Here is a 21,726-nt window from a genome sequence, read left to right on the forward strand (position 1 = left end):
TGCATATATGAGTTTTAATTTGTCTCATACTTGGTACATCTGGCATTTTTTATTTTAATTTATTGTTTAAAATGTATCATACAATTAATTTAGGTTTTTATTGGAAAACTAATAAATCTCAAAAACTCATGTATCAGATATAATACACTCAGAATTAATGGTTTAACCACTTATGGTTAAGTGTGCCCAGGGAAATATGAGTGGTGCAGGGCGTGGAGGCTATTTTTTTGTCTTGTATTGCAGGAAAGCACTTTGGCCTGCCAGTCTCAGGAGCCACAGTAGCCCATATCTGTGTATTACTTTGTGTTTTGGATTTGCTACAACCTGCTGCTGGACTGTCAACCAAGCATCAGATATCAATGGGTGTAATAACTGTGTAAAGACGTGGTGCGAGACAGAAACAAATAATCTGGACAAAGGCCTCGTCACTGGAATTCAAACATAATTTTGGGGGCATTTGCTGATGATTCTTTTTACTTTCTTTACAGTTAATCTTTGTCACCATGTTTCTGCAATAACCTGTGTTTTTTAATTTATTATAGTTTGTGTTAGCCACACCCTCTGTGATTACTTTGTTCTAGTTGTGGTGTAAATATCAAGAGCACTAGAGAAGGGAGGCTGCGTTCACGTCATTTGTTCAACAAGGAGGATTGCAGCTCATCGTAATGAATTTAAGAAGGTTATTATCTAATTAGTGACACATGATAAGTGCAGCTGCTGAGAGGCCCGTCCACTGCTGTCATCAAACGGCGATTTACTACACATTACCATTGTGGTACTAATGACCCCTCATAGCTGCTTTCCCCCCCTCAGAAAAGCACTACTCCACTGCAGTAACGGGAAATGGCAGAAAATAAATAATGGAAAAAGCGCTTACTTGTCCCGCTCTTGGGTCCTTCTCATTATGTTTTATCAACTCTGGCAAAAACTTCATGCTGCAACTCTCAGATCTGTTTTAATGCACGCAGCTTTAAAATCTCTTTTCATGAGAGCTGATGTTTATTTGCTTTTAAGGCAGTGAGCTTTAGGGACCACCAGGGGCCCTTGAGAGGGCCTCTAATAAAAACTCTGGGTAAAGCAGGATGTTCGGCACTGCAGTAGACACAGCTACAGTACTGTTACTACTTAGAGCAAACATCTCTGTGGGTTACTGAAGAGAGAGTTTGTGACACAAATGAGATCCAAAGCAAAAATCATTACTTTGATTTTCTTTATTTCTTTCTTTCAATAGATTTTACACTATCTTGCTGGAACCAAAGAAACATTTGACTATAGAAACATAAAGTAGCACAAAATATATGCAAAAAAAAAAAACACTTAAAAATGATTACACTGAAACTAGAAATCTGACGTGGGTCTTCTTGTCAATTGGTTTTCATGTCTTGACTTTGTTGGTGAGGCACACTGCAACAATGATGACACAGGCAGTCACACTTCTTAACCTGCAGTCTCCGTTGTAGTGTCCTCTGCTGGCTAAAGCTGTGAATTGCATGTTCCATTGTAAGGCAACGGGACCCAAAAGATTTCACTCACAGATTTGGGAGACAGGAAGTAAAGATCGGTGACTGTTTGCTCTGCTGCAGTCTCCTCCCACTTTTGGCCTTGTGACGCATACGTTAGAACCTTAAAAAAAATGATTTTCGATATAAAGATTCATAGTTCAAATGAAACTCTGAAGGGATTTGAGAAGAGAAAGACAGAGACCCACTTAGGTCTCTTTAATAAATTTCATAAGAGCTCTTTAAAACATAAAACCTTAAGTACGATGGACTCAAGATAAGGCAAAGTGTTTGGAAAAGCTGAGTCTGCTCAGTCGGCCAACTGCTCAGAAAGTGCTTTTACCATCAGTCAATCATTGCCAACACATTAAAAAAAACATTTCAAGAGAAAGTCCATACACAGGGGGCACCAAATAAGGACATTTTGTGTACAGACATTTTTTTTTTATTCACTAGAAACATTCAGTACGTTATAATTTAGTAAGAAAAGAAAAGATTGTTTTCTCTCATGCAACGTGTTGAATTGAAGTCATTTACTGGTAATATCTGCCATTCACTGATGAACAGATTTACCCTTGAAGGAAGTGAAAAACAGAACAGATCAATAAACAATATGAAAGTGCAATCCTAAAGACTAGTGATACATAAGCCTCGAATAAAATGTATCCGTGTGGAACCTAAAGGTCCTTTGTCAGGGGGAAAGTTGAACATCTTATTAATTTATAGATTATTTAGTTCTTATATTTATATATATATATATTTTATATATATTTATATGTAATCTATGTAACATTGATGAATTTTATATCTCTAAGTGTTACAGTCACAGCACTATAGAGGCTGTTACTTACTAATGAAAATATTAGGTCATTGTCATAATCTCAGAGAAGAATAACAAATGTTCATATCTTCTTTACAATCTACCTTGTACAGTGTTCTAGCAAAGAAAAAAAAGAAACAAAAACCAACTTAACAATGTCATTTACAAAAATACCCAACTTTAGTAATTGCAACATCTGGTTGCCACTGCAACAACTTATGTTATGAAATACTATTATACTAGAGTGAAAAGTACATCTTTTTTGAATTTTTCTTTGCTTTTTTTGGTAAAATGTCATCTATACAATAAACATTTTTTTTCCCAACAACACAAGCAACTCTATAACTATGCTCATTACTGCAACACCGTGATCGTTTCTATGGATGAGAAGGCAAGAAAGGTCCAGTAGCTTTCCATCGAGGGGGGGGTGAGGGCGGGTCGACATTTAAACCCCTCCCACTCAAGACGTGCGCAACTTCTCATTCGCCGGCCCCCTACGGGTTAGACCTTGAAATGACCAACCGTGCAGAACGTAGCACAGCTCAATAAATTACATTCATTTCAAAATAGAATAGTTTACAACATTGTGTTTTCTTTTTCTGACTAAAATTTTGACCAAGAGTAACATAAGATAAATTACAACAAAATAGAACTTTTTTTTCACCACCTTCCACAAATATTACACACAGATCAGAACGTGTGTGAGGACATTCAAAGTGAATGAAACTCAAAAAAAAGCATGATTGTGGATTGTCGATGTTAATCAAGCACCATGAAATTACATCCGAATTTTGAAGAATGTCAAATAAAATTTAGTATTATGAGTTAAAATACACTGCTAGTCGACAAAATACAAAAAAAAAGAAAACGAAAAAAAGGGTGTAAAATGACAAAATAACATTTTATGCTCTAAAAAAATAAAAACAAACGATTGTTCCAGGAGGTGGAGGGGTTTTTTTAGAGAGGGGGGGAGGTTCAAACATACTTTGATAGTAGACACAACACAAACTCTTAAATAACTTTGAATACATTTCTAGAACCATGAATATAAACTCTCAAAATAAGAGACACTTTACATACATTACACAGTTTACAATACATGTTTGTCTCACTCACGTTCCTCATGTAAACTACTCAGAACCATGGTAAGAAACAATGGTACACTGTGAAAGTCACCAAACATTCTACAAAGCTATTTTTGATTTGTCGTTTCTTACGTTTCTTTTTCAGTAAAGTCACTTGTGATGTTAATGAGCGCTTAGCTGGAAATCTCCTTCCAGGGACGCCAAAAAGTGTGATGTCTTTTCCCCAAAGAGTCTGTGTAGCTCCCAACAGCCCAGTGTGTTGTGTCTGTGACTTTTTAGTGATACACTCTGGATGCACGTGTTGTTGATGAGTAATTTTTTTAGGCACTTCTACAGTTTTCTAAAATGGAACAGGATTATCGGTGATAGTAGGGTTGGACAGAACAACCGACGGTCACAGATAGCCCTCCAGTCGAAGTTCAAGTCATCTGTTTGCTTGACGAGTGTCGTCGAATGCACTGTTTTTTTTTGTTTGTTTTTTTATTTTTAAGTCTTAGCACTTAAATCCTTCACCCTCCTCCAGGTAAAAAGCTCTCCTACCAGGCTTGGTGTCACCATCATGTGCCAGATTCCACTTTAAGTCCCAGTCTGCCGGCAGACCATCAGTATCTAACACTCACACACACATGCACACGCACGCACACACACGCACAAGGCTTGGCATGTCTGGAACAAACCCTCGCGCTTTGCTGAGCCCTTGGCACACACCCCAGCCTTCAGGCTTTTTCGGTAATGGCCACGACTATCTTCCGACTTCTCCTGTCACGACTGCATGCACAATCTATCAAAGATCTGAACCCAGCAACGCAACTAAAAAAGATGGCGAGTAGGTCCTATTTGCAGTGTGGGCAATGGCAAAAGAAAAAAAAAAGTGACCTCTTCCAAGCCTCAACTTTGGCAAGATGTTTCCAGAGATGAAAAGTTGGCAGAGGGAAGGGAGGGACGAGCTTCATCATGGCATCTTAACAGCATCGGGTGGCAGATGAGGGTCGCGGAGGAGCCCTCGCAGGGACAATCACACGAAGAGCTCATGAGCCTGGCTGCCCCGAGGACATTCAACTTTTGCAGAGAGAAAAGCAACGACCGCAAGACGAAAAACCCTCGTGAAAGCATCGCGTGCGTAGGTGTGTTGTGCATGGGGTTTCTGTGACTCTTCCTTGTCTTCAACATTAAACACTATACTTTCATATAGTGCAAATCAAACATCTGTGTTTTTCTTGACTAACCAAAGGGATGAATATTGTGCAGGTTGGTTTTTAGAATAAATATGCAAGAAGAGGAGATCCACGGTATTCTGAGAGAACAGTTGTTAAAATGACCTCTATAGTGTGTTTGCTATGTATGTACTATACATAAGAATATTTTTTGACGTTTTATTGTTAATAGTTTTTTTCTAGCAATACATACAGTATATATCTTTTTATTTTTTCCTGTGTGTGTGTGTGTGTGTGTTACACCGGTACTGCAGTTCTTATGGTTAAATTGAAGTGTTACACTCTTAGCATGCAGGTTGCTGGACCTCTATGGGAGAGGTTAGGTAGTATTTACAGAGGGGATGTTTTGGGCTTCCTAGTGCAGCTTCTTGACACTCCGTTCCCTTCCTGACACTTACTTCAGGATAATCTGCAAGACAGAGACAGAGAAAGCAACGACAAAGAAAAAAAGAGAGAGAGCATTTTAGTTTACTTATAAGACAGAAATACAACTTTATCTGCACACACTATTGTGTTTAAAAGTTTTGGAAATTCTTTATAAATCAAAATATTAGCACCACAGCTAAAAAAAATGCGGCCATGTTATTGGAAGAAAATCACCTTTGTTTATTTCTAAGATTACATAAAATTGATCAGAAATATTGTAAAACACAGTCTTCCTCCTCTCACCCCCAACCTGTCAGACAGCTGACCTGCTCTGAGCCTGTTTCTGCCAGAGGTTTCTTCCTGTTAAAATTGAGTTTTTCTTTCCCACTGTCGCCAAGTGTTTGCTTATAGGGGTTGTTTGATTGTTAGGGTTTTCTCCCTATTACTGTATAAATACACAGAGGCCCATATCCAGCTACAAGCAACCCTGTATTCAAGTGGAGCATTTTGCTATCTAATGCAAACTGTGCCGAGAAAAGAAGCAATAAATCTGAGCATCACCCTCTGTGGCTCTCTAGCATTCCTAACAACAAACCTAATAAGACACTTAAATCCCCGTCACCTAGTCAGACATTTTAAAGAAGCTAACAAAGAAAAAGTGGTTACAGCTAAATCTGTTCAGTTACGAGGTCGCCACAAGCCAGCAGCCTCGGTATGAGCAAAGGATCAAAGCAGTTAAGTGGAAAAATATGAAGATGAGTGATAAACAGAAAAGTGTCGATGTCCTGTTACTTAGCAGCTTTTAACACACTGAAAAATGAAGTACCTGACCTTTATTTTGTTCGATAATTCTGCTGCACCTGCTTTTGTTTTCGTATAAATATCGTATATCAGGTAAATGTGCATGTAGAACTCATTTTCAGCGTTTTCTCCCTTCCAGGAGAACAGCACTGCATTTTCATTAGTTTCACACAGAGAAGACTATTTAATTGTAAAGTCTAACAACTACTTTATTATGAAAATAATATTCTGCATTGAAGTGAAGTTGATTTTTGTTTGAATGTGTTGTCATTGACGTTGTTGGAATCAGTAAAAAAACAGCAATTGGTGCATCTCTAATCATTTTATGTTTGTTCTAATAAATGACAGCTGTTCGAGCTGAAGATTTCATACAGCCCCTGGTGCCTGCGGGCTCTGGCTGTTACCACAATAGAAAGAAAAGGTCCTCAACTGGCATCTTTATTAAATGGTACCTGCTACATCCAGATTATTCAGCTTTCTAAAAGGAGATCTACATTCTCTTGCATTAGAATATCAAATTTGTTATTGGCATATCTTTATTGAGCTTCAGAAAAAAAGCTCATTTTTTAAAGGAGATTTGGAGACTATAGACAAAACCTGCAAAGTCTCAGCTGTGCTTGCATGATACAGTAGTATTTTAATATGATAAACGTGGATGATGTCACATTATGGATCTTTGTTATCTCTGCAAAATTCAGACCTACTAGAAATATGATTCCATTACCCATTAAATGCATTTTATATTTTAACATTTCTGATCAACTTAATGTCAGATCAAATATAAATGATATAGAGAAATATAAATGATGTTTGCTGTGTTTGTTGTTCCCTGAAGATCTGCATCAAATCTTTTGTCTGATTAAACAAAGTCCTTGTTAGTCTGACAGTTTCTAAAGCCTCTTTTACAATAATGTAATAATTAAAACAATATATATGTTTTTTAAATTTTAAAAGATAGCCAGGTGTGGAGGTGTTGACGTAGGAACAACTCAAACTTGTCTCAGGGTGTTGTTTGCACTGTTTCAAATCATTAGCTGAGCCGGTTAGTGTTAAATTAGTACAGCTGCTTTACAGCTCCTCATATGTGCTCAAGAGGAGGCTGTGACGAACTATAAAACTTTCCCTTTTAGATTCAGTCCATGTGGCATATTGTGCATAATCATTTCTCTGAAGCAGACTGGCACCAAAGCAAAAAGGTAGGAGGTGTTTACCACAACAACAATGTGTGAGAAAGGTCAGATGAGCACAGATAAGTATTTGCCAGTGAATAATACATATCTGTCTTACTGATGAGCTGTGGCAACACCACCAGCCTGGTGTTTCATGCAGATAAGAACCAAACTTCTAACTATTTGCAAATAGCATTTGACCCTAGTCTGGTAACCTCTGTTTGTATTCTCTCTTTAAGAGATAAAGCCTAATCCGCCACACAACAAAGAGAAAGAGAGACAGTGTGAGATTGTCTATAAGGGGGGGCTGACAGGTAGGAGAGCTGCTGGCTGCCATCGTGTGGGCGCCACTGGCAGCAAGCCAATGCAGAACAAAGCCACACGACGCTTGTTAATAGACAATGGACGGCCAGCAAAGGACAGAAGCCGCTGGTCACACCACACATCACAGGAGGTCACCACAGTGGGAGAGAGCGTGTGATGTGCACAGGTCGAGAGAGAAGTCAGTGCAGTGTGGAAATTAGGGGAAAAATTTGGGCTGCCAGATGGGTGGGATTTAACAGATAGGACGCTACAAACTAATGCCAAGAACTGTTTGCAGGTCCTGTTTGCCTTTGATTTGGTGCAGTGATACCAGCAGCGTGTTTCAGCCCAGAACGAGTCAGAGAGACAGCAGACGAAGATGACGTGCTGCAAAATCACAGCGGACATTTAAACTGCTGTACCTCCTTTTTTACGCCTTAATATCAGCTAATTATAAGAACTGCACCGTATCACAGTGACCTAGTTTGCAAATTTCATAAGATGAAATATTAATTAAGTGATAAGAATTAAAGCAGGTTCCCTCTACAGCAAGGTGAAGGATCCAACTCTTGTGCTCCAGCTGAAGAGCTCCTCGACATAACAATGTGTAATTCTACTTGAGCATAATCTTCCCATCGGTCCAGCAGCCAAAGTGATCCCCTCCAGGCTGCAAGTCTGAATAGATTGCAGCACAGCGACAGCAGAGGGTGCTGCAACTTCACAATCTCCAGTAATATGTAGCACTTCACAACTGGAGACCCCGCCAGCATTAGGACATGCTTAATATGTGCAAGGACATGCAACGATGTGCGTCGCATGAATAGTTCAGAAGGTCATGAATCGACCAGACTCCTGACGCCTTAACGAGTGTCAGCATCCTGGCCTGACATGGGTGTGTAATACCCTTTAGACACAGATTTCCTCGGCTGAACACGACGCCCAATTAATTATCGAGTTCGGCTCAAACTGTCTCGGCCCGGGATTTATGTTAAAGAACCAACATAATAATCGAAGCTAAAAAGCTGACGGCAGGCCGCTAGTATCGGGACAAATGCACCACTGTTTAGGACAGAGTGACGTCGGCAGCCCCGTGCCCTCAGAAAATGCCTGGGTGTGTATTCGGAAAAGCCATATGATTTTTATGACTGCACTGAATGCAGCACAGCTGGTGATTACAAGGGCTAACTGTGTCCGAGGCCCTGCTCATACCTGGCATTTGCTGGAGGGATCTTTATATGGGCTGGAGAGGAGGTGAGAGAAAGAGTCGGGTAGGGGGTGGAGCGGGGGGGGGGACAGACGGAGACAGACAGCAAAGGCTGACGTCAGTGTTTCTCCGGCTCCTTGTCCCACATGCATCTTTAAAGAGCAGCTCTGCTTCCTGCTGCTACTGCTGCTGCATGCCAATTACAGGAAGAGTCAGTGACTCACAGGAAGTGCACACGCTGCTGGCCTATGAGGGGCAATAAAGCGCACAAGTGGTGGGACCAGACCCATGGTTAATGATGGAAGGGGGATCTTGGAGAAAGGATTTATTTTCCTTTTTTTAATTTGAAATGGGAGCAGTCATTTCTTACAATGAGAGCTCTAATCTTGATTTTAGATAGCACTTTTATAGGCAGCATGAAAATGTTTAACTTCAAAGAAATGTAAGGGGTTTTTTTTTACATTGAGGCAGTAAGACAAAAGTAAAAAAAAGAAAAATATGGAGGAGCAGAGTCTGAAAAAAGAGGTGGGGAAGGATTATATTGGTTCTTGCTATAGTAGTAGACACTGCTATTACAATAATTGAGATAATTTTACGCATCTATTTGCGTCTTTCGTCGTGTTGTCATGTTGAATGTTTTCCTCAATTCAATTAAGACACACATGCCGTGTGGTGGAAATATTTTTCATGTGCTCGCCCGTGTGTCCTCAGCGTACCTCGATACAGAACTACCAGTAAATGATTGCCAGCTGCGTGAGGCCGGTGTGCCAGCATTGTGCTGAAATTTCCAGGTTTAAAATGGGGCACACATGCGTCACTCTGGCATTCAAAAACCTGGCCTTGCTTCCCTGGCTCTTGCTTGACACGTGGCAACAGGAGAGCCGCCGATCAGGGGCCATTTTTAGACAGCTTCTGTGATCTTCTTTTTTTATTTTCCTGCGTCTCTCACCCTGACAAGTGTAGCCTAGAACTGTTTCCTCACATGATTTATTCTCTTTTTATCCTGCAACCAGGAAAAGGTAAAAAGGTGAAGCCGAGAGGAGTGGAAAACAGGAATAGATCCAACATAGCTGCTGTTACGAACCGGCTGTTAGGTGCTGCGGAAATTGTCTGTGTGTATTTGCTTGAACGTGTGTGTTTGCAGAGCACACAAGCAGTACAGATGAGGCCCCTACTGCAGATGGAGAGGCTTATTTGACGACAACAACAAGAAAAGTGGAAAATAAAACGAATTTAAAAAAACAAACAAAAAGCAAACAAACAAAAAAGAAACAGAACATGCAAAAAACAAAAATCAGGAAGTAGTGCAACACAACACAACTACTACTTGCAAATGTGGGAGCTCTGAAGAAGTGCTTGTCGGGTTTGCCTAATGGGGGCTGTGTTTTATAAGAGGTACAATGCTCAGGTAGCTCTTTTTGCTTTAAATTGTCTAGAAAACACCCACTCACAGGCTTTCATGCCAGTGTGAGCGTGCTCTGTGCAGGTGCACCGATGGACAGATGGGGATGGGCTAGGTGTGGGTTAAGGTTATCGCAGCCCACTATTAGAAGGGAGTACTTATTCAGAGCTCCGGGGACTGATGAAAGAAAGCTTTAAAAGGAGCAAACCTGATTGGCTGGTGCTGTTGCTGCGTAGGGGACACTTGTGGCAGGAGTTGTTGCTGCAGAGACAGTAGCAGGCGTAGCACTGTACATCATTGGGACTTTGTTTTGAGGGTAGGAAAGGGGAGAGGGGAGGAGGAGGAGGAATGGGGGGAAGAGGGAAGGAGGTGGTAGCAATGGACAGGTAGGTGGAGGATTATGGTAGTTGTGGTAACAGTTGTGGTGCGTGCGTGCGTGCGTGCGTGGGTGGGTGCGTGCGTGCGTGCATGTTGAAGGGGTTGTTGTTTATTTTTTGTTGTTGGTGTTGATGGTGGCGGATGTTACAGAGAGCCAGCAAGCCATCGTTAGGGTTACACCGGCAGATGGCATGCAACCATTCACAATGCAAAGCAAAGGAGGTCAGAAAGAAAGAAAGAAAGGAAAAGAGAGCATGGGAGAAAAAAAAAAACAAGAGGAGAGAAGCTGATTACAATCACAAGTAAGGAAATTTATGTGGAAAATCAGTTTGCTGTTTTTCCCAGAGAAGTTAAAGGGCACAAGACACCAATTATGATGAATCGATGGCATGGGGATGGGAACTTTTCAATTCGCGTGGGCTGACGAGTCAAACAGCAGAGATGAGAGATCTTAAAAACCCAAGTGGCTGTTAGGGCTTCTTTAAAATCGTTATTTCTAGTCATCGGTTTACCTTGTTGCTAATGTTGGACCTGCTGATGTTATCACCTGAATTTTTGGTAATTCCCATCCCCTGTTGTGCAGCGACAAATACTCCGGTTTGTGTGTAATTTCTCTGGGAAACTGATTTAAATTTCCTGATCAACACAGCACAGCAAACAGACAAAACTATCCTACAGCTTAAGAACAGATCAGTCTGCAGCGTCCACGCTAACACTTTAAACATTAGCAAGAGAGTCAGTCAGCGGGGAGACGAGCGCTGAAAAGCCACAGCTCTTCCAGGTGAAACAAAACGGGCAGCTTGATAAAAACTCACAAGTGTTCGAATCATGTCCTTTTGTCTCACCTGCAAGGGGGGCTGCAGATAGTGCCCACTCATACCCCCACCCCCACCCTTCCATCCCCCAAAACTCCCACCTAAATCAGACAGTGTGTGTGAGAGAGAGCAAAGAGAAGGTCAGAACCTACCAAGACTGCTAGCGGGAGTCATGCACAAGACTGACCCTGTTGTGTTCATGCAGAGAAAGATAAAGAGAGAAAGGGGGGAGACAGAGAGGGAGAGAGAGAGAGGGAGAGAGAGAGGAGGAAATAAATGGGTTAATCGAGAGGAAGGAGAACAACAAGGTTAGACAAGACACACAGAAAAAAAAACCCCAAAAGGCTTGAGGACTTCACTCAGCTCAGTTGCTATTGTTACCGGAGCGATGTTGGCTGATTACGAAAGCAAGCAGAGATGTATTAAGTTGTTGAGTTATTTATTAGTTAGAATACTGTTTATATGCAGCTGCAGCAAAGTTTAACATAAAGCAAACTTAGGTACGGAAAAATCTGGACGAGTTTAGCAAAGTGCAAATGTACCTAATGTAAGTCTGGAAAATGCAAGTTTCTCCATTTTTCAGGGAGTTTTTCCTGAGGTCAGAGGATATTCATTTTTGGTCACATATTGTATAAATTTTTAATTTCAGGCTGCACAATATTTAAAAAAAGACTTGAGCCTGCTCGTATCATATGTTAGGCTTTTTACAACAACATGCTGTTCTGCATGTTTCTTGTTTTGTAATTTCTTTGGCATCTGAATGGCTGCACATGATTAAACGATCATATCAAAAAATAAACAGACAAAGAAATCGCACTGTTTGGTCAAAAAAAAAAGAGGCAAGAATAAAACTGAAGAGATGTGCCAGACAGCAGCATCATGCAGTGTCAGTACAATGATGTGCACAGGCTTCTATCTAGATCAGATGATACGTGGGGTTTTTACTGTACTCAGGTAAGCCTCCATCACATACATATTACAGTCAAACACCTCCTGAGACTTTTCTTTTTATCTAAACTTTGAAGAAACCCCACCTATCTGAAATTTAACAGGTTAGTAAAAAAATGCAACTGTGAGCCAGGCTACGCCCCACACACAGATACACACAGAGGAAGGGATGGATGAAGCACCATTAGGAATCCCGTACCAAGCGAAACAAAAAGAGCAGGCAGGTAGTGAGAAGAGCGAGGGATAGGAGTCTTATCCTCATGAGTCATGAGTGTGGCTACAGGCTACCATATTAGCTGCAGTTAACTCATTTAGCAAGTGACTCAAGGGCCCTTCAGGTACTGCTATTTTCTGTGCGAGGAGCAGACAGAGTGTTTATTTGCGGGTAAAAAACACTGAATAAATTTGGTAAAACTGGAACAAAATTATCGCCAAAATAACAATAATCACCATATTTTGTATATTCTAGTATTGCACTTGTGCTGAAACAGTTGGGCTTGTTTTGCTCCCTTGTATGCTTGGGGATTAGACTGGCAGGTGTATCACATTGAGGTGGTAATATATGATAGCTTTCATTGCTCTGATCAAAGCGCGCACTGCCCTTCCACCTGGCAGCAATTATGTGTTTATATTTGCAGGCACTAGATCAAAGTTTTAGGGATGGCGCAGTGAATAGTGAAAACACACCATCACAGCGAAGGCCTTTATGAGCGTCACTCAAATTCATCCGTGCCAAAAGATGAAAATTAGGCTAAACAGATGTAAACGGTCATGTGAGAATCCCCTCTTTTGTGCGTGTGAAGCTCCAAAACAACAACACGTTTGGAGGATAGCTGTGCGTCTGTGTGTGCGTGCGTGCTCCGCATACCTATGAGTGCTTCGCTTCTATCTGCATCTGCGTGCTGCGTGTGTATCTTACCTGTGGGAAAGAAAGCGGGCTGCTGGAGCTGTGCATTGGCCAGCGCCTGCTGGTAGTGCAAAACACTGGGGTTGAACAGGGAGCTCGCTCCATTGCTCTTCTCAAGTGCTGGTCTCTTTGGTAGGGGCTGGAGGACGCCGTGGGGGAACGCCTAGCCACCGACAACACACACACACACACAACAGGAGCACAGCAGATTTGAACTGTATACTCACACAAGTCGACACTAACATTTCCTAAATCTGGTATTTGTCTATGCACAGCACAAGAAGGCAAAAATGGAAACTTGCTGTAACTATCACAAGGACAATGAGAAACTACACCGTAGCAGGGCAATCGTCAACAACACATTAAAGAAAGTGTGATAGCTGGAGTTATTTTAACATTACGTTGTAGTTGTTCAGTTAACAAATGTACAGTACAATCTAGAGTTACCACTGGTGATCATAAATGATACGTATTTATATCATTAAAGTCTTTTACAGGGTTTCACAAAAAACAAAAGAGCCAAATTAAATTTTGTGAGTGGCTACAGTACAATTAAAGAAGCTACATGCAAAGCAAAAGGTGAAAGGTCAAAGTACCAGGTCTACAGTTGCCTCGAGGGGTCGCTTCATTGCTTTGGCAGTCGACTGAGTCTTTAATTAGCAGGCAGCGAGCACATGATGGCAGTGGGCCAATGGGATTCAAGCGTATTAACATACAGGTAACAGCAAGCAGAGGTGCGTCATGGGGGACAGCATTGCATTGTGGATAGGTGAGAAGGAAAAAAACAAAAACAAAAATAATCTGAATGCAAGTATACCACATACAAAACAATAGGCATGCACATAAACAAAAATTTGTTTTGTTTCGTTTACTTTAAAGAAACATTGCTACTTTTGAATTAGTACAAAAGCCAAAAAAAGCATCTACAATTAAACTTTGGTTAAAAAAAGATAAGCAAGATTCTACAATGTACTCCAAAGCTACTGGGAAAGCATTTAGTAACTACTTCTGAACAGCAAGAACAGAAAAGTAGTACGCTAAACACGACTGGCTCAGACTAGGAATATTGATCTGACACTTGATGTGAGATCTGCGCTGAAGTTCTCGGCAGTGTTCAAAGTAAGACACTACAGACCTACGCACATAACCATTAAGGCGCTCCTGGAGAAAGCTAACCTATTTGATGACGTGAGGTGGTTCGAGGCTGACAAACGTTAAAATGTACACAGCAGACTCGAATGTGAGTGAGGTAAAAAACCAGCAGCAAGAACTGGATACCTTTGTGAAGGCAAATTTAAAAAAACAAAACAAAACAAAAAACTACAAATTAGTACAGTTACTAGCAAAGGCTAACAAAAATAGTTTAACAATCACATCCTTCTCTGTAGCGTCAATTCAACTACAGACACATCCTCAAACTAAATCTGCGTTGTGAGGGTGTGTGGCGTTGTTAGGTGTGATCAATGAACTCGGGAAGGTGAGGCAACGTTACAGTTTAATAACATAATGTGGAGCTCTGTTTATTAAAATTCATCTAATCTAACAAAGTAAAAATAAGTCATTTTATATCGTTTTTGTGCTAACTTATTAAAAAATATCCTGGTATTTGATGCCACTGCTGAGAGGAAAAAAAAAGAAAAAAGATGACACGGGTGTGATGAACACAGCACTTAAGGGTCCATGCACAAGCCTATGCTTCATGTATGTGGGTATTTTAATAGTATGTATGTATGTCCAATTAAACAGCAACAATGCATTGCTGATGCACTGCAGAGTTAAACATTGCGGTTAGTTAAAATGAAAGATGCTCTATTAAAGTGACATGAAAAGCAAAGATGACTGCATTCGCCTTTGTAATGAGGAAGAAGATCACAGCATGGCAAGCAACACGTAATGTGGCACAGTAAAACAACATAATCTCAGTGAGAGGACCTTTTTACTGTAACTGCATCAGTTAATGTGTAACCTTATCTACTGTGCGCTTTATCCTATTTGCTTTAGATTTTAAAAAGTGAATTATGGATAATGGTATTACCTATTCACAGCAGTGCAGCAAAACAGGTTTTATGGGTCTCTGCTTCAATAAAAGGACTAAAAGAAAATTGGATTAAAGGTGCTGACTAAACAACTCGTTGTCCTAAGGTTAGCCCTCCTCACCTCTAGTGCAGAATCTGACTGCACAAGGTAATTTGGGAATTGGGTCATAAAGTTGATAAACTGGGGAGGAAGACGGGAGGAGTATGAGCAAAGGATTGTGAAGAGGATGCACCGGCAACATAAACTCGTGGTACCTTTAAGAAAACAGCGCAGTCAGGTCAACATCAGGTTACAGCGCCTTCGGGTCTCAGGGCCTTTTTTCTTATTTATGGATGCTTCAGTTTGTTGTTGCTTGAATGCAGCTGCTAATATGTGCACACGCTAACCTGCCTTATCATCCACACTGTGGATCACTCATGAAGGAAGAAGAAGGAGAGCAAGCAGCAATGGAGCCAGCCAATGAGAGGTGTGTGCGACGCACAAAGCATGCCCATGCCATGGAGGAAAAAAAGTCAGTGAGCACACTGGCGCAGTGCAAAGTGTGCGAGTGCAGTTAGCCACAGGATCATTCAAAAGAAGCCGCTCAGAGGCCGGGGAAAGGCGGGGCACAGCCAAGACATAATGCCAAACTCTTCTCACTGTCTCTCTGCCTGACTTGAATTCTGTCTGCTCCTCACATCGTTGGGGAATTTTTATTTATTTATTTATTTTTGGTCAAAATAAAGGCAGAGGTAGGATGCTACATCCTCATCCATCCCAAATTCAATTTGTACTGATCTGCAGAGAACCGCACTTATCATTGAGAGCAGTGGGGTTGGATGAGGGGGTGAGCCAGGATATTGTCTTTGTACGAAACAAGGGCATTGGAAAATAAAAGAGGACTGCAGAGAGATAATAACAGATTGTTCTTGCGGAGTTACACTGATTTGTTTAGGTCTCGCTAAACCCTTTTTATTCTATACAAAGGCCACTCTTTGGGATGACTATTGTTGGTGAATTGTGCACTGGAGTCCACTAGAATAAACCCGGCAGAGGTGGGTAGGTTTTGTGCAGTAATAAAGCAGTGCTCCACATTTTATGTTACTGTAGGTGACACGGTCAGCAACATGTGCTTAGGTATCGTGTACGTCAAGATGATTTGGATTAATGTTTTGCCTTCAGAGGGCCTATGTGTTATGTTTTCTAACTAATATAAACTTTACTCAGAAGGGTCTCGTGATCTGAAACATTATGTAATTTGTATAGAGGCAGGTAGCACCAGGCACAGCAGTTTTATTACCACCTCCCCTCTGCTATAATAAATTTGATTTCACTGTGATATACTGTATATATTATGTTGCACTTCCTATGTCATAAAACTTCCAATCATCATTTACAAATAATATAAAAAATGCATAAAAGTTTTCCACAGCCTCAACTCTTAGAAAGTTCCAGCTATGCTGTATATAAGAGCTATAAAACAGCCCATCTAAATGTTACAAGCTCTTCCACTATAAACACTAAACAAGCAGAAACCTTGTGAAACTCGTATGTTTGTATCTTTCCTGCTCTACTGCTGTGAAGCCACGAGACACAGAAGGTGGGCTGTGCTCTCACCATGGCTGCAGCTGTGGCAGCAGCTTGCGCAGCCACAGCTGTCTGGTTGGCCTGGTGTTGGGCGGCCTTAATCTTGGCCTGCAGGTGGGCGGGGGGGTGGAAGTACTTGCACTTCTCGCGAGAGCAGCGACTCTTGATGTAGTCCATGCACACGGTGACCGTGTTGTCGCTGGTATCGATCATGGGGCTGTCGCTTGGGTGGGCGAAACGGCAGTCTGTCTCGCCGCGAGCGCAGTTGCCCCGTTGGAACTCGCGGCAAACCTGGAAGCGGGACAGTCACACACACACACGGACACACACGCACACGGACAGACACACAACGACACGTGCACACAGAGGAAACAAACACACGGAGAAGACAAAACAGTGAATGCTTTGGCTTTCAGTACATGTCAGGAAACAAAACAAGGCTGCTCTCATTGCATTAGCTGGCAGCGGCTCCTTTTATTTCTTGTCATCTTGAAGCAAGGTGACTCAAGCAGACATCAAAATCTTGATAAGATTATTAGATTTATCTTTAAGGATTTGAAATTTTGGCATCTGACTGTTTTAACTATGACAAGCCTGAAACATCAGGGATTTTCCAGTCGAGAAAAGCTTCTGACACACCCAAAAGATGTCAAAGGCAAATCACCATCATTTTTTTAACCAGTATGTTAATTCTGGGCATCATTTACTCAAATATTACCTACATTTCTGTTGATCAGATGATCAAAAACAACAGAATGCATGCATTTTTGTTCAATAAGATATTGCTCTTTTTACATTGCTCTCACTGATAATGCTTACAAGCATAATCATCCTGTTTAATACTGCGTAATAGAGCAAAAATACTTTTTTTCACACAACGCCTATATGATAAGAACAATAACAATTACCAACACATAATGAATTATGGCTGCATTGGTTCATGTGAGTGTAAGGAGTGTGAGAAGCAGCACAGCGGGTTAATAAATAATATATCACATATATGGGAGAATATTAAAGCACACTGTGAGATACTGTATAAACATTTGCCATATAGATTTATTCATAGTGATGCGCTTCTCTCCAAAAAGAAGATAACTGCAATAACACTCTTCTCTCAGCGTCTCCCAAAATAAAACATATATGCATATATATGTGATACACATAATATTAAAAAACATAACTTTGTGTTTTTTGTTTAAAAAAAAAAATAAGACTATTAATTAGTTTTGGACACAGTGTGAAAAGGGCTCAACAAAATGTAACAAAACCTAAGTGTGTGTGTTCAACTGTTCAGAGGCTTGGGCGTAATCACAGGAGAGATCTGCTTTTGACTTGCACTCTGGGACTGAAACACACACACATATACAGGCACACAGACATATACACACACGTGTGCACACGCGATGGCTTTGTGGGGGAGTATGTAAGTGTCTCAGAGGGATACTGTTTCATTAGAGGCTGCTTCATTCAGTTGCTAAGTGATAGCACTCTGCAGAAAAACACATACAGGCACACACCTACACATCACCCCTAGGTCTTAGGGAGATTATTGTTTATCTTTATAAATATAGCGGGGTAAAAAAACAAAAAAAAAAACTCCACTGCCTCGCAATCACAGAGCTATTCTCATTCAGCGTTGTTTGCCAGGGGGGCAGATGGAGATGGCTGAAGTTGCTGAAAGCGTCCCAGCCGAACTGCGTCTGTCTAGCAAGTAGCAGTTTATCTTGAAAAAATTCCAATTACAAAATCTTCAATAACACCATCTTATTTATTACTTCTATAAGGCATAAAAAAATCATACCCCTTAAGTTGTGTTCAAGGACATAGCTGATGTAAAGATCTATGAGGAGAGGAGTGTAATACTGATGTTTCCATGAAAAATGATCCCCCCCTGAAAGACAAAGCCTGGATATGTGCTGGTTATAAAACAGCTACCGCAGTTACAAATCTTGCAGGCTCTTTTTTTTAAATAAAAGAAACATGATTTGAGATTTAATTGTTTTGCTCCCACTTGAATTTTCAGAGCCTGAATTGTTTATTTGGGCTCATTCCAAGGCAACTTCAAAGTGTATTTATTCACGTCATTTACAAGTTGCTTATAAAACAGAATGCTAAAAACTTGCTTACCCTTTCAGGTCATTATCTAAGGCAAATTATACTACAAGTAGCCGCATTTAAAAAAACTAATTCAAAGTGGAGAGTTTCTATATGGCTGTATTTTCTTCGCTGCAAACTCTTGTGGTAATTAAAGGAAGTAGTTTGCATTTTTTACCAGTATAAAGAAAATCTTTGGAGAGTGTAGACATGTTTTTGGAACTACTGCATCACAGAGGGTCCTGTAAAAGCTCCTGAACTATAAAGGATACTCATTTATAATCACAGTAAGATGCTACACTAATCACACTTCACAGCCTCAAAGAGTGCATTCACTATGATAAAGTGCCATGCAGGAGAATTCTGATTGGGTGGGTCACCTCCAGCTTGTCAGTACGCAGAAGTTTCTGGTTGGAGGAAGAGCCAGCGGTCACGGAGACGGGCGGGCTGCCGGGGACGATAACCGGAGTGCTGGGCAGGATGTCTGTTGGCACCAGACCCATGCTGTGGGACATGGGAGTCAGGTAGGGTGTGTAGCTTAAACCTGCGCTGGACCCCAGCCCCTGGCTGACTGGAAACGTCTGCTGCAGATGGAGAGAAACGACAAGTTTATGACTGCTCTTTCAGTAGTTATTTTTCGCATCCTTAATTAAAATGGTAGAGATAGATAAAAAAAAAAAGCAGAACTGAAAGATGATGGATGTAGGCAGGGACAGTGGGAAGTGGAGGGTGAAAGGCAGTAAGAGGGTATGGAGATGAGAAAGAAAGAGAGAAGTAAGGGGGAAAGAGACACCAAAGGCAAATGAACAGAGGGTGCAGCTGGGGAGAGAATGTGGCAGGTGGAGAGAGAGAGAGTGGGAAAGGGATCGGCTTGAGAAAAAAAGAGAGCGAGGAGTGTGAGAGTAGAAACAAGAGGAGGTTCAGTTTTTTTTGTTTTTTTTAACCGTTATGTATCCCAGGAAGATTTTGCTGAGCATGCACGTTCTTTTTCGGTTACACCTAGCACTACACTGATGCAGTTAAACAAAGTCACACCTGGCAGCTACCCAGTGCAACCACAGTCTAGGGCTGGCTGCTGAGCAACTCCCTGAGGACAGCTGGGGACTTTTTGTACGTTGCACAAGGGCATTACAAAAGCGAAGAAAAAAATTCTGATCTTCCAAGCCTGGCACGTAATCTAAAAACAGTCAAATCTGAGAGTTTAGATAACAATAAAGTACCTTACCAAAGACTGGATAAAGGTGTGTTGTAAGGCATATTTTTTCAGTAAATCGCATTGCTTGACACCAAACTTTTTAATGCTAATCACGACAATGGAATTCACTGCTAGTTTCTCAGAGAGACAATCAATTCCCACAGTAGCGAGTTCACACTAACCACAGGTTGCATGGTGGTGCCGGGGATCATAAACTGCATTTGTTGAGCCAACATGGCGGCAGCTGTCTTCTGCTGGATCAGGTTATTTCGCCCGTTGATCTCCAGCTGGGTCTTCAGGTGAGCAGGTGGGTGGAGGTATTTGCAGTTCTCTCGTGTGCAGCGACCCTGAGCACAAGTAAACAAATGTGATGGGGGAGAGGAAGGCGAGAGGGCGAGGGAGAAAAAACAAGTCGTTAATGGTCCGAAAACTTCAACTCTCTCATCAACAGCATGAACTGAAAAAGAGCCAGTTTTTTGTTGATAAAGCTGAGTGTGACTAGGCTGTGGGCCTGCCTGAGGATGTGGCAGATACGTGGGCACTGACTCCAAAACATCAGGTGCTTGAAGGCAGCATACATATTCATACAGAATGTGAAACAGAAATTCATGGGGACGGTTTGTGCTTTTGAGTAGAAACAATGTTATGGAAGATGATTACCATTTGATCTACTAGGTTTTTAACTGGCAGGTTAAAAGGTCACGTTTGCAACATGGACACACTGTCTAGCTAGTATTCATGGCAGATGGGGGGGGTTAGGCTTGCAGAGGCCATGGTGGATAAAGGCAATTACACTGTCAACCCAGAGGCTAACGGCAAACACAATAATCCAATATGGATCCAGGCTGCTGTGCTTACTGCAACGAGAGTGGGTGGAAGAGAGAGGGGAGAGGAGAGGTCAGGGGGGAGCGACAAAGTGAATGGTAGCAGGAAAAAGGACTCTGGAGATGTGTGGAAGATGGTACGTAAAGGTGAGGAGAGAAGAGGAAAAGATGTGGGCAGAACAGACTGTCAGGAATTAGCAGAGAGGACAAAGATCAAGGAGACAATAGGAGAGATGACACATCTGGCATGACACGACAAGTCTTGGTGAATGTGATCGAGAGAAGAGGTAACCGAGCTAAGCTTAGCGCAGTCTCGCACAAACGACTCTGCTGCTTTGTCCGAATGTCCCTTTAACTCCATGACACAGATGAGCATCACCACAGTGGCCTGATTAGCATTATCATACTCATCACTCCTCTGATTTCCTCTTATATGAAAGTATGACAGGTCTGCCTAGCTTCCACGCAGTGATCGGTTATGACTGAGTTTAATTACTCAAGCCCTGCTCTCAAACACTACATCCAGTCCATACCCAGACAGACAAAATGACAACAAACCACCAGGCAAAGCTACACACAGGATGTGTCTCATGTACTGTGGCGGTCTGGCGTGTGCAATGATGTGTATTATATTTGACAGGGTAGGGGGACTCCAGCTGAGTAGTGCAGTGAATTGTGAAAATGCCAATGACAGAAAAAAAAGGAAACAGCCAGCTTCAAGTTAAGTGGGGAATGTATTAATATTATATCAGTCTCCTGATATGATTATCATTATAATGATCGTTGTGATTATTAGTACATGATCTATACATATTATATATGCGTGACTGAAACCAATGTGCAAATTGTTGCTGCTAAGCAACTTAAGGGTTCATTGTTATCTTAAAGGAGGCCTATTATGCGGTCTTACGTATACTGTTACAGTAGTAGAGGTGATGTCTGTGTATGTACAAGCAATTGATATAAAGTAGTAACTCAGTTTCAGACTTAAGGTTAAGAAAGTTTTTTCTACTCTTGGATCTGTTTGATATCAAACTGAGTGGAGAACCTTTAAAATGGTCATCTCAGGGAGACTATAACTGTGAGCATCGAAGGGTTT

General features: G+C 41.3%; 1 protein-coding gene across 12 annotated transcripts in view; it reads right to left on the bottom strand.

Moving 5' to 3' along the window:
* Positions 1-1,196: 1,196 nt before the first annotated feature.
* mbnl2 (muscleblind-like splicing regulator 2) overlaps positions 1,197-21,726 on the bottom strand; it is a 53,683-nt gene continuing 33,153 nt past the window's right edge. For 4 of the 12 annotated variants that reach the window (XM_039606462.1, XM_039606461.1, XM_031738451.2 and 1 more), the window contains 8 exons: positions 19,986-20,150; positions 18,989-19,192; positions 16,545-16,805; positions 13,508-13,561; positions 12,924-13,074; positions 11,209-11,244; positions 10,072-10,166; positions 1,197-5,027 (listed from right to left, as the gene is read on the bottom strand). In XM_039606462.1, the coding sequence (XP_039462396.1) occupies positions 5,013-5,027; positions 10,072-10,166; positions 11,209-11,244; positions 12,924-13,074; positions 13,508-13,561; positions 16,545-16,805; positions 18,989-19,192; positions 19,986-20,150 (981 nt within the window). In that variant the 3' untranslated portion in view covers positions 1,197-5,012. The remainder of the gene's footprint in view (positions 5,028-10,071; positions 10,167-11,208; positions 11,245-12,923; positions 13,075-13,507; positions 13,562-16,544; positions 16,806-18,988; positions 19,193-19,985; positions 20,151-21,726) is intronic. The other 8 variants (XM_039606463.1, XM_039606464.1, XM_031738453.2 and 5 more) reach the window with 8 other exon arrangements.

This window comes from Oreochromis aureus, linkage group 23 (assembly GCF_013358895.1).
Source record: "Oreochromis aureus strain Israel breed Guangdong linkage group 23, ZZ_aureus, whole genome shotgun sequence".
In the NCBI taxonomy this organism is placed as follows: domain Eukaryota; kingdom Metazoa; phylum Chordata; class Actinopteri; order Cichliformes; family Cichlidae; genus Oreochromis; species Oreochromis aureus.